Below are 13,719 nucleotides of genomic sequence, written 5' to 3'. Positions count from 1 at the left end.
CTAGCTTGGCCTCAGTTAGCAACACTGAGGTTCATCAGATTTCAGTCGGACAACATCACAACTGTGGCTTACATCAACCATCAAGGGGGAACCAGGAGTTCCCTAGCGATGTTAGAAGTCTCAAAGATAATTCGCTGGGCAGAGTCTCACTCTTGCCACCTGTCTGCGATCCACATCCCAGGCGTAGAGAACTGGGAGGCGGATTTTCTAAGTCGTCAGACTTTTCATCTGGGGGAGTGGGAACTCCATCCGGAGGTGTTTGCTCAACTGGTCCATCGTTGGGGCAAACCAGAACTGGATCTCATGGCGTCTCGCCAGAACGCCAAGATTCCTTGTTACGGATCCAGGTCCAGGGACCCGGGAGCAACGCTGATAGATGCTCTAGCAGCTCCTTAGTTCTTCAACCTGGCCTATGTGTTTCCACCGTTTCCTCTGCTCCCTCGACTGATTGCCAAAATCAAACAGGAGAGAGCATCGGTGATTCTGATAGCGCCTGCGTGGCCACGCAGGACCTGGTATGCAGACCTAGTGGACATGTCATCTCTTCCACCATGGACTCTGCCTCTGAGGCAGGACCTTCTAATACAAGGTCCTTTCAATCATCCAAATCTAATTTCTCGGAGACTGACTGCATGGAGATTGAACGCTTGATTCTATCAAGGCGTGGCTTCTCCGAGTCAGTCATTGATAACTTAATACAGGCTCGGAAGCCTGTCACCAGGAAAATCTACCATAAGATATGGCGTAAATATCTTTATTTGTGTGAATCCAAGAGTTACTCATGGAGTAAGGTTAGGATTCCTAGGATATTGTCCTTTCTCCAAGAGGGTTTGGACAAAGGCTTATCAGCTAGTTCTTTAAAAGGACAGATCTCTGCTCTGTCTATTCTTTTGCACAAGCGTCTGGCAGAAGTTCCAGACGTCCAGGCATTTTGTCAGGCTTTGGTTAGGATTAAGCCTGTGTTTAAAACTGTTGCTCCCCCGTGGAGCTTAAACTTGGTTCTTAAAGTTCTTCAGGGAGTTCCGTTTGAACCCCTTCATTCCATTGATATTAAACTTTTATCTTGGAAAGTTCTGTTTTTGATGGCTATTTCCTCGGCTCGAAGAGTCTCTGAGTTATCTGCCTTACATTGTGATTCTCCTTATCTGATTTTTCATTCTGACAAGGTAGTTCTGCGTACCAAACCTGGGTTTTTATCTAAGGTGGTTTCTAACAGGAATATCAATCAAGAGATTGTTGTTCCATCATTGTGTCCTAATCCTTCTTCAAAGAAGGAACGTCTTTTGCATAATCTGGACGTAGTCCGTGCCTTGAAGTTTTACTTACAGGCTACTAAAGATTTTCGTCAAACATCTACCCTGTTTGTCGTTTACTCTGGACCGAGGGAGAGGTCAAAAAGCTTCGGCAACCTCTCTCTCCTTTTGGCTTCAGAGCATAATACGCTTAGCCTATGAGACTGCTGGACAGCAGCCCCCTGAAAGGATTACAGCTCATTCTACTAGAGCTGTGGCTTCCACCTGGGCCTTTAAAAATGAGGCCTCTGTTGAACAGATTTGCAAGGCTGCGACTTGGTCTTCGCTTCACACCTTTTCAAAATTTTACAAATTTGACACTTTTGCTTCTTCGGAGGCTGTTTTTGGGAGAAAGGTTCTACAGGCAGTGGTTCCTTCCGTTTAAGTTCCTGCCTTGTCCCTCCCATCATCCGTGTACTTTAGCTTTGGTATTGTTATCCCACAAGTAATGGATGATCCGTGGACTGGATACACTTAACAAGAGAAAACATAATTTATGCTTACCTGATAAATTTATTTCTCTTGTAGTGTATCCAGTCCACGGCCTGCCCTGTCCTTTTAAGGCAGGTCTAAATTTTAATTAAACTACAGTCACCACTGCACCCTATGGTTTCTTTTTTCTCGTCTTGTTTCGGTCGAATGACTGGATATGGCAGTGAGGGGAGGAGCTATATAGCAGCTCTGCTGTGGGTGATCCTCTTGCAACTTCTTGTTGGGAAGGAGAATATCCCACAAGTAATGGATGATCCGTGGACTGGATACACTACAAGAGAAATAAATTTATCAGGTAAGCATAAATTATGTTACTCCCCTAGTTGTCCATCTGCCAAAGCCTTTTTTCTAAATCTGATATAACTAAGTGGTAGAGCCAATCAGAAGCTGCAACACCTATCCCATCATGTGGCCTATTTTCTTCTTAAATGGAAAGAGTCCACAGCTGCATTCATTACTTTTGGGAATTTAGAACCTGGCCACCAGGAGGAGGCAAAGACACCCCAGCCAAAGGATTAAATACTCCTCCCACTCCCCTCATTCCCCATTCATTCTTTGCCTTTCGTCCCAGGAGGTTGGCAGAGAAGTGTCAAAAATTGTCTCTCTTATAGAGGGTAGTACTCTTCGGCATGGGACAGGTGTTTTAAGTAATCCTATCAGTCTCTAAGTGAGGGCTTAGATAAAAGTTAGAGTCCGGAGATGCAGGGAGAGTCTTTCTGAGAAACCATCCCGACTCATGTTAACAGCAATCAGCGTTGTCTAACTAAGCTCCGCTGCCTGCTTTTTCTCTCAAGTCCATGGCGGAGTCAATGCTACTATCCGTCACACTTGAAGGTCCGTGTTCCTGTTCCACGGCGTAGATTCCGGTAAGATTGTTTCATTTTACTTCTTCATGAATGTACTGTAATGCAAATGTTTTCCCGAGAGATTACCACCTAACTATTACATAAGGGTCTCAGTGAGTCTCCTTTAGTATCTTGGAATCAAGGGTTAATATCTCCTGAGAGGGATTATTGAACAGGGGGGTTTATAATCATGTTTATGTGATTCAATCTTCTTATTTGTGATGGTTACTGGGCTCGTGGTTTGGAACATTGAGGCCTTTGTAAGTGACGCAACCTTATGGTTGGGCGCACTTTTTTTGACTGTACGCTTCAACTTGTGGTCAGGCGTGGTTACATTCCGTCCTCCATTTCCGCATTCTCGACCGTGTGGCGAAGGAGAAATTCTAGTCCGCAGGGGTCTGGTCATAGGAGGTGGTGAGTGCCCCAGCCATTGTGGGTGTCAGGTGCCGTTTTTATTTTACTTCTTTAGTTCATATTTGCATATCCTCTATCCAGTTATGGAGGATTCTGATGCTGAGACTATTTTAATTTCAGATTCTGTGTCCAGTGAAGAATCCGGTTTCGCCTCGTTGACACATGTCAACCAGTTCTGTATGCCATATGAGAGTGCCTTGTTCCTCGGACTCGGGGAATCAAGGGTCAGCTGAGCCATCTGCCTCTGGGGGTCCCGTCCTCCGAAAGGCGAGTTCCCTACCGCTCCATACTTCTACACATGCGGGTAACCCAGTTTATGATTATTCCTCCATGCAGGGCGGCTTGTTCCCCCCGGAGGTTGTAGCATGCTTTCGCTACCATGTACTTTTGGCGATTATTCGTCTGCAGAGTCAACGCGTTTATGCGTGATTGTGCTGGTGCCCTATTGTCCCGAGTCTACCACCTTGGGGAGGGCCTGTGCAGTTCCCTGCGGGTGTAACTGTCCCTGAGTGTTGTGCCTTTTGTTAGTCGCGCGCCTTCGCGTCTTACTCGGATACAGGAATTTTCAGTCTGCTTCGAATGGTACTCCTCATTAGACAATAGACATGTGGGGATGATGTAATCTCCTGACTATTCTTTCTTGAGATCCTTCCCTTTTTTTTGTTGGAAGCTTAGGGCTCCCTGTTGGCTGGTCCTGTGGTAGGCCTGCTTTCTTATTGGGCGTTAACCTACGGGTTGCCTTTTATTTTCCTTTTATCCGATTGGGATGTCTTTTATTTTGTTTATTGGTTACCTTCGGGAATCTTAAACTGGGATTGATACTAATGCAGAAGAGTTTTTTGGGGACATGTTAGTCCTATGTTTGCCTGTTTTCTATTCTTCCCCTCTGCAGGAGGATTCATGCAGCTTGACGGTTAGGACCCGGGTTGCAGGCTGGTCCTGTTGGGTTTGATTCTGTCTTGTGGCTGTTCAGACACGTGGCGCTGTTCTGATTGGCTGGTCCGGTCAAGGCGTGGAGTGCTCATGTTTACATCAACTAAGCATCCTAGAGGACCTGTGGGTCAGCGATGCAGGAGGGGTTGTCTCAGCCCTTATAGCCTTAAATTTGGATGACTGGGTCAGTGGAGTTTCCACTGCGTCACTCTCTCCTTGCGTCTGGTAATGTCGGATCATAGAGTTCCTCCCCCATGTGGTGGAGAGTTGGAGGTCTTAGCGCCTTTTTACCGCCGAGTGAGCAGTTTGGCCTTTTTCCTTTGAGGCTCTGGGATGTTCTTCTTGGACTTGGTCCTCAGCAGCTAGTAGTTTGAAGGGTAGTTCAGCTGCCTTGCAGCGGATGCTTTGCAGGATGTAACCAGCTGCATCTTTTGCACCTTGTCTGTTTTGAATAGCTGTTTCTCTGAAACCTTTTCGGTCTTCCCCTGTGGTCTCCATGTTAGGTCTCCTTTTAGGGGCCTGGGAGATGTTTGTTCCCTGTTAGGAACACTGGGCGTGGTCTCCTTGGGCTTGCTTGGGGTTTCTCCTGGGATCATCCGATTGTACGGAGGTGACGTGGAGACCAGCCTTTGTTTGAGTGGTTTTACCCTCAAGGTATCCCCTTGCCTTTTTTGTCCTGAGGCTGTTGGAGAGTCTAGGGGCTCTAGTGTCGTTGTATGACTTTTACCGCCTTAGCTCCTTTGGAGAGTGGGACTTCGGCAAGAGGTGATCTCTTCCTTAGGTCTGGACTTGCGAGTTTTTCTCGTTATCCGGGTTGATCTGTATATTACATTATTACCCACTGTGGTCTGGGTTGTTATATCAGATGGGGTGTTAAGTTTTCAGGTATTGTTTGTTTAAACAATTGGGGGCTCGGACCGGTTGCTGAGTCTCACTCAGCATTTTCCCTTGTGGATCCCGTTGTTGGTTATTACCGGATTTTTAGGCTCCAGGGCTGATTCTGGGTTCTCCTGTTTACTGGGAACTTGGGCTATGTCCTTTTACTCGGATTCCTTGATCTGGTCTTGGTTGGCTAGGTTTTCCGAGTACTGCTGCTCATTAGACTGTTTTGTCAGTTTTTCTGAGTACCGTTGCTCTTTAAACTTGTTTTGCACAATAGATGGTTCCCTTGGTCAGCTTGCTGTTGTGTCCATTGTATTCACTGCTTTGCAGGTGAAAGGACTTGCAGTGTCTCTACTGCTACTCTTGCACAATGATTGCACGTTAGCAGGCTAGTTTTTCGGGAACTCCTTCCAACAGGGCTTCTGCGTTGGGGTTTTTTCTCTCATTTAGCCTGTAGCTTCGTGCCTTGTGGAAGGTGCTGCGTTTTAGTCTTTTCCCCTTCTTGGGTGAGAGCTTATTTTCCTTTTTATGGAGATGTGGTCCTTTCTTAGGGTTTCTCCTGGATTCAGGAGATGGGAACTGTGAGTTTCCCTAGCAGAGAGGGATATTCTCTCTGGGGTGTTATGTTCCATATGGAGTCTTGCTGGCTACGTGTCGAGACTAGTTGGACCTTTTTGCTAGATCCTTTGGTTCTACGGTCCTGTCGCCTGTTGTCGGGTTGTACCCATGCTCTGTTGGACTGGCTGTGGCCATTCTTCCGCTCTTCTTTTGAGCTGGTTTTGGGGTTCTTCTGTTCCCCTTTTTAGACCTGCCGTTGCTGGGGCTGCCCCGGCTGGGAGTGGGTTCTGAGAAACGTTGTCTTCTCCAGAATCTAGGTGGGCATTGTAGCTAGTTCCATAGGCTTACAGGCTGTGGATCTAGGATTGCTCCACCTCGGGTTTTGGGTATCGCCTCTCTCTCTTGGGGGGCCTTGTGGAGGTTATGGGCTTCCCCATTTTCTTTGGAAGACCTGTGGGTAGGTCTGGCAGCCTGGATTGCCTAAAGTGTGCCCTCTGTCTGGGAGCTGTCTTTTGCAATCTGTTCTTTTGCTGATCGCTTTTATTTCTCAGCAAGTATTCTCTGTGTCATCTTGATGATGGCCGCGTGTTCTTGACTCAGGGTTTTCATCTGGGTTCATTACACGCTTTTTTTGTAGCGTAATACTTCAGTATTCTAATCTTGGACGATGTAAGGACTGCGTCTTCTGTTGTCTTTTGGTGCTCTTGCATGACGTTTAGAGAGAATGGTTCTCTGTTACTACGCCCAGTCCTATACCTCCGGTTTCTCCTGGTCTAGGCATAGTCCCCCTTGTCGGTTGGGACCCATTTGTGCCTTTTGAGCTGGGCTCGCTCTGGGGGGTTTCCTTTTATGGATTTTGTGACCTTTCTTTTTTTTCTTTCGGTTCTTCCTGGCCCTAACCCTTTGGGAATTTAGGCTGGTGTTCCCTTCTTTAGTGAGTAGTGATGGACCGACTGTTGGGAGATGGTGTCTCCTGGATGCCTGCTGGCTCAGTTGAGTCCGCTTGGCAGTCGCTAAATAGGCTCTGGACTACCTGCAGGTCAGTGTCCTCTGGGCTTTTCCTTTCAAAGTTTTCTCGGCTTCGGACGAAGCTGGGGTTTTTATGGGCAGTGGTTCCAGGCTTGGTGCCCTCAGAATTGGCCGCCTATTGTACCCTCCCGTCTTGGCATTCAGTGTCCTCTATAGCAGTGATTTTTAACCTTTTTTTTGCCGTGGCACACTTTTTTACATTAAAAAATCACACATTGTAGCCTAATACAGCATATATATATACACATACACACAAACACACACATACTGTATGTATTGTGCTGTTATGCCATGCCTCCTACAAACTACCCCTGCACTGGGAGTAAAAAACAAGCAAAGTTTAAAAAATGTTACACTGTTGTCAGTCTGCCGTGGCACACCTGAGGATCTCTCACGGCACACTAGTGTGCCACGGCACACTGGTTGAAAAACACTGCTCTATAGCTTGGGTATTGTTTTCCCAAAAGTAATGAATGCAGCTGTGGACTCTTTCCATTTATGAAGAAAAACATAAATTATGTTTACCTGATAATTTCCTTTTCGTCTGATGGAAAGAGTCCACAGCTCCCCACCCATACTTTTTCTGTGGGGCGTCCTTATTTTATTCTTCTAGCACCTTTCACCCTTATATTTCATCTATTGTTCCTTGTTCCTCGGCAGAATGAGTGGGGGATGAGGAGAATAGGAGGAGTATTTAAGCCTTTGGCTGGGGTGTCTTTGCCTCCTCCTGGTGGCCAGGTTCTTAATTCCCAAAAGTAATGAATGCAGCTGTGGTAAAGCCTGTGGTTTATCAGGTAAAAATTGTTTGTTTTTTACTATTACATGGCAGCCTGGTCACAGACTCAGGAGTGTACTTTGCTATTTTACAATTGGGTGGGCAGTAAAGCTTGTGACTGGCAGTGACATAAAGTGAAAACTAGGCCATAAGTAGCAGGAGTTTAGGGGCTATGAACAACCCGTAAGCAAGTTATTCGGAGACAGATGAGTTGCTAAGCATTTTTTTTTAGACTAAGCAAGTAATATGCTGAACACTTTCACTGGTCTGTGCCCCTTTAACATAATGCACAAATTGGGCATGTAATAATGGAGTAAAAATGTTTACATGTATGGAAACATTATTTTCTATTTTATTGAGCTACGTTTTGGCATTCATTTAGTGAACACATTTTATTTCTCTCTAATTTGTGGTAGGTATAAGATGCACACTCACATACCCTTTTTTAAATGCACCCAGTAGAAAAGTCACATAAGTCTCTAAAAGACTGTCACTTTCTGGATTTACACCACAAGTTTTTTTTTTTTTTTTTTTTAAAAAAGTGACATTTTGGGCATCCAAACTCCATTTCCTTGTTCTTGTATATTATTTTTACCTATTTAAAACTTTTTTGTTGGTTAAATATGCAGTATTTTTTCTGGAGCAAGGATCCTATGTAAATGAGCTCCTGCATTAATTTAAGGAACGCTCTGATCACATGCACATGTATTAGAGAAACCACAAAATACTTTAAATGCAGATTACACTACAGCTTTTTGGGGGCAATAGAAACGTAGTTTGCAGAGATAAATTACAAGGAAATTAAATAATCTTTATTATTATCGGTTATTTGTAGAGCGCCAACAGATTCCGCAGCGCTTATACAGGTAAAATCTGGAATTCCAAAATCCAGAATTATTCCGAAATCCAGACTTTTTCATTAATATTTTTTTAAAATAAAATTGTTAGAAATTAAAAATGTTACCTGTCAATAAATCACAATCTTCTCTGCCTGCATCTTTGTGTTTTTTTGTGTTCTAAAATGCAAATACTAGTCCTATAGTTATTTAAAACAATAGCTAATACCTTTCTGATTACAGTACTATATTTCTAACATTACTATGTATGCAAAAATACATTTATTTAAAACTGTATTAAGGTTGCATGTATAAGCTTTTTGACGACATGTGAATAGTGCCTAAATGACATAATATATTATTGTTTACACTTTGTCCTATCCTCTCTCCAAGCTGCCCCATTTTGCAGATGCAAATATACAAATATTCTGAAATCCAATCCTTTTCCGTTTCCAAGCAGTTTGAATAAATGGTTTTGTACTTGTATCAGTTTTCTACTATGCTTAAACATTTAATTCTGACTTTAATATCTTGACTTTATTAAAACCAATGATGGGTTCTTCAGCAACTATAAATTAATTTAGCTAGTTTTATTTCATAATGAGAATAAATAAGCTTCTAAAGATTCCTTTTGAGGTACAATCTACTAATTTACATAAAAGGGTGGTGTTATTAAAAAATAAAACGCAAATCCTATTTGCAAATGCTTATTTCTTTATTTCATTGTATAGTTTGTTCCATCTGATGGGAATGCTGCATGTGTGAAAGTACTCAGGGATATAAAACCAGAAGAGGAGATCACATGCTTTTATGGAGACAGTTTTTTTGGCGAGAAAAATGAGCTATGCGAGTGCTGTACATGTGAAAGGTGAGCATTGTTTTGCACACTTAAAGGGTACTTCAAGGCAAATGGCACGTGTCAGATTAATTTAAGAACATTCCCTTAATCCATGCACTTCTGTGTCTATGTATAATCTGTGCATTATTTCTAATACCGCAACTACAGTTTCTTTTTATTTATTTTTTTAGCAATTTGTCTCAGTTACTTCTACAAGTCCTCTCGAGTGGAAATCTATTTTATCAAGGTCTATAATAGTCATTAAAGGGGCAGTAAAGTCAAATTTAAACTTTAATGGTCTATAAAGAATATCCGAATTTAAACAAATTTCCAATTTACTTCTGTTATCAAACCTAGGTGGGTTTAAAAGAGCTCAGGAGCATGCACGTTTCTAGCACTCTATGGTAGAAGTGTTTGCAACAATGTTCATACCAATGTTGTACAAAATTGCATACACTGCCACCTTACACTGCTAAAGATGTGCACACTTCTGTGTTTCTATGAACTCATCTAGGTTTATTCTACAACAAAGGATACTGAGAGAACAAGAATTTGATAATAGAAGTAAATTGTTTTTTTTTTTTAAATTACATGCTCTATCTAAATCATGAGTTACATTTTTACTTTATTGTCCCTTTTTTCAGCATTTTCATACTACCATATAAAAAAATTTGTAATCTGATCTTTCTCTTTGCTCGCTCTTTCTCTTTGCTCGCTCTTTCTCTTTGATCGCTCTTTCTCTTTGATCGCTCTTTCTCTTTGATCGCTCTTTCTCTTTGATCGCTCTTTCTCTTTGATCGCTCTTTCTCTTTGATCGCTCTTTCTCTTTGATCGCTCTTTCTCTTTGATCGCTCTTTCTCTTTGATCGCTCTTTCTCTTTTGCGCGCGCTTTTCTCTTTTTGCGCGCTTTTCTCTTTTTGCGCGCGCTTTTCTCTTTTTGCGCGCTCTTTTCTCTCTTTGCGCGCTCTCACATATTTAACAAATATTTAGCATTAAAGCAATTTGTTAAATAATGCAGCGCTTGCAGTCTGTATGTCTGGGGGTAAATGAAACAAAGATGTAGAGGTTGTTTTTCATTCTTGTTTTATAAAAGAGCTTATGCCAATAAACGTTTGACCTATAAGCTCTGAAAGAAGTCCTTTATTAGCTATTTTGTTTTGAACAAATGATCTGTTCAATATAAAGCATCTCATATTTGAAGTGATTATTAATATAAACCTACTCTCACTTTCTTATTTTGCAGAAATTGTTTGAATAATTTTCTTTCTCTTTTCCATCTCAAAATAAGCTTTAGTTTGGTTGCACGGCGAAGTAAAGCTAGCAGAAAGGGGCGGGAACACACTGGGGAAACACAATAGTCCCAAAGATTTATTAACGGTGAATTTATTAAATATTAGTCTTTGGACATCTCTACTAGCACACACTGTAGTCTGTTTTTCAGTTTCACTGCCCCCTTTACTATATTTCCTATTTAATATTCACACTGCCTGTTTATCCCAAGAAATAAATAGTATGTGTACATTTGTTTGTAAATAGAATTGCAGCACTGTTTAAAGAGCCTTGAGACTCAACATTGAAATATACACAAATTGCCTTTTTGCACTTAAACACTTATACCTGCTTCGTGAGCATATGTTGTGTTGGCAATGACTGAAGTTGCATTGTTCCTTGACCACACTGAATCTTTGAGCAGTTGCAGTATTTGAACAAGAGTGCATGAGTCATATTTACATATGCTTATTGAGCAGACAACTTGTTTCTGAAACGGTAATAATTTGTACTATAACCCTTTTTGCAAATCTATGTCAATAGCAAAAATGCTGCTATTCAAAACAGAGTTTTTAAAGGGACAGTATACACCAATTTTCATATAACTGCATGTAAAAGACACCACTATAATATGCACAGATACTGATCTAAAAAGCCAGTGTAAAAACCTTTTTTTTTTAAAAAAAAACTTGCTTAGAAGCTCCAAGTTTAGCACTGTTATACATTGTAGCAGAAACACTCCCAGATGGGCTATATAAATGGATCATCTACAAAACATTTATGCAAAGAAAAATCTAGTGTACAATGTCCCTTTAATGTGGATTTCAATTTTGCGTTTTGTGTCCCTTAAACGATTAAAAACCGCTGTGTTTATGTAATGCCGTCATTGCAGGAAAGGAGAAGGAGCCTTTAAATTGAAAAATAAAGAACAGACTGAACCTACCTCACTAGAGAAATACCAGCTCAGAGAGACTGATGGCCGATTGCAGAGGCTAATAGAGAAAAGTTGCAATCTAACCAATCAAAATGCTGCTCAGCGAAGGAAACCTCTACAAGGTGTGTTTGTTTTCTTCTCCCTCATTTCTAGAATGAAACATTTTCCTGCACTGCTTTTGTTGCATTTTTAGTTTCTTTCTGCATCCCACACAGTGAATAAAGGTGACTGGATCATTTAGTACATTACATTTATTTTGTTAAAACCACTTTTGGCTGCATTTGCAAAATTGTTTAAAAAAAATAGCTGGTAAATAATGCATTAATTTATTGTTGCACATTTCAGTTTTCTTTTATTGTGTAAAATGTTTGTATGTTTAGTGCTCTACACTGGCGTTATTTTGGTCTGTTTTATTTTAAAAGGCATAGTCTACAATATAATTTTTATTGTTTTAAAAGATAGATAATCCCTTTATTACCCATTTCTCAATTTTGCATAACCAACATGGTCATATTAATATCAGGGGTGTAGAAGTGTTTAAAAAAAAAAATCTACTTGTCCAACAGACCAAAGTGGGAGTCCATCTACTTGCCCTTCATGACAATCTACTTGTCCTAATACACAAAATTGTTTTACTTATTTTTAAACAGCTAGGGCACCTAAAGAGAAATACTGAATAAATGAATTAATTTGTCCTGATTTCAATTTTCTTCATAAATGGAAAGAGTCCACAGCTGTATTCATTACTTTTGGGAAATAAGAACCTGGCCACTGGGAGGAGGCAAAGACACCCCAGCCAAAGGCTAAATACTCCCCCCACTCCCTTCATCCCCCAGTCATTCTTTGCCTTTCGTCCCAGGTGGTTGGCAGAGAAGTGTCAGAAGTTTGTTTTGTCTCTTATGGAGGGTAGTACTCTTCAACATGGGACGGGAGTTTTAAGTAATCCTGTCAGCCTCTCAATGAGAGCCTGGATGAAAGTTAGAGTCTGGAGATGCAGGAAGAGTCTTTCTGTGAAACCATCCCGACTCATATTATCCGCTCCACAAGCAATCAGCGTTGTCGAACGTTGCTTCGCTGCCTGTTTTCTTTAAAGTCCATGGCGGAGGCACTGCTACTATTCGTCACACTTGAAGGGCCATGTTCCTGTTCCACGGCGTAGTTTCCGGTAAGATTGTTTCATGTTACTTCATCTGAATGTACTGTATCTTATTTGTTTCCTGTAAGGTACTATGATGCGGGACTTAAGTCTAAAGGATAGGGCCTCAGTGAGGCTCCTTTTGGTTCTTGGAATCGAGTCTTAATATCTCCCGAGGTAGATTATTGAACAGGGTTTTTTTTAAAAATCATGTTTATGTGATTCAATCTGCTTATGTGTAGTGTATAACTGGGCTCTTGGCTTAGAACATAGGGGCCTTTGTAAGCAACACTTTTTTTTGGACTGTACGGTTCACCTTGTGACTGGACATGTTTACTTTCTGACCTTCCATTTCCGCATTCCTAACCGTGTGGCGACTGAAAAATTTGGGTCTGCTAGTGTCTGGTTCTAGGAGGTGGTGAGTGCCCCCATCATTGTGGGTGGTAGGTGCCGTTTAGATTTCTTTCATGTAAATGGCAAGAGTCCATGAGCTAGGGACATATGGGATATACAATCCTACCAGGAGGGGCAAAGTTTCCCAAACCTCAAAATGCCTATAAATACACCCCTCACCACACCCACAATTCAGTTTTACAAACTTTGCCTCCTATGGAGGTGGTCAAGTAAGTTTGTGCTAAGATTTCTACGTTGATATGCGCTTCTCAGCATTGTTGAAGCCCGATTCCTCTCAGAGTACAGTGAATGTCAGAGGGACGTGAAGGGAGTATCACTTATTTGATTACGATGATTTCCCTAACGGGGTCTATTTCATAGGTTCTCTGTTATCGGTCGTAGAGATTCATCTCCTACCTCCCTTTTCAGATTGACGATATACTCTCAATTTACCATTACCTCTACTAATAACTGTTTTAGTTCTGGTTTGGCTATCTGCTATATGTGGATGGGTGTCTTTGGGTAAGTATGTTTTTTATTACTTAAGACACCTCAGCTATGGTTTGGCACTTTATGCATTTATATAAAGTTCTAAATATATGTATTGTACTTATATTTGCCATGAGTCAGGTTCATGTATTTCCTTCAGCAGACTGTCAGTTTCATATTTGGGGAATTTAAACATTTGAAGAAATGTATTTCTTACCTGGGGTTTTAGTCTTTTTTTCAATTGACTACTTGCTATTGCGGGTATTAGTTACAAATAGTCTAAACCCATAGACGGGTAGGGACTAAAAGAATGCACTTATGTAGCACTTCAGTTCCTGAAGAGAGAGTTGTAGATTTGAAATGAAAACTTCAATAGTAACCAATCGAAGCCAGTGGGTTGAAAAAAGAATTAAAACATAACTTTTATTAAAACTAAACTTGATAAAAAATATGTGTGAGTGTGTGCACTTTAAAAACACATAACAACTCGACAAATAATAAGAATGGCTTGAAATTACTTGGGAGTAAATTACTTAGGACCTACAGTGATATACTAGTATTCGTATAATAAGTATATCAGATTATGTATGTCCTTGTAACCATCA

At 41.3% G+C, this 13,719-nt stretch overlaps 1 protein-coding gene across 2 annotated transcripts in view; it reads left to right on the top strand.

Annotated features, from left to right (window-relative positions):
* KMT5C (lysine methyltransferase 5C) overlaps nucleotides 1-13,719 on the top strand; it is a 119,141-nt gene that overhangs the window by 83,493 nt on the left and 21,929 nt on the right. For both annotated transcript variants that reach the window (XM_053690699.1, XM_053690698.1), the window contains exons 7-8: nucleotides 8,788-8,924; nucleotides 11,056-11,219. In XM_053690699.1, coding sequence (XP_053546674.1) covers nucleotides 8,788-8,924; nucleotides 11,056-11,219 — 301 coding nt within the window. The remainder of the gene's footprint in view (nucleotides 1-8,787; nucleotides 8,925-11,055; nucleotides 11,220-13,719) is intronic.

Source organism: Bombina bombina, chromosome 8 (assembly GCF_027579735.1).
Source record: "Bombina bombina isolate aBomBom1 chromosome 8, aBomBom1.pri, whole genome shotgun sequence".
NCBI classification, from domain to species: Eukaryota; Metazoa; Chordata; class Amphibia; order Anura; family Bombinatoridae; genus Bombina; species Bombina bombina.
Note: the sequence above shows the minus strand (reverse complement) of the source record. Positions and strands in the feature narration are given on the sequence as shown.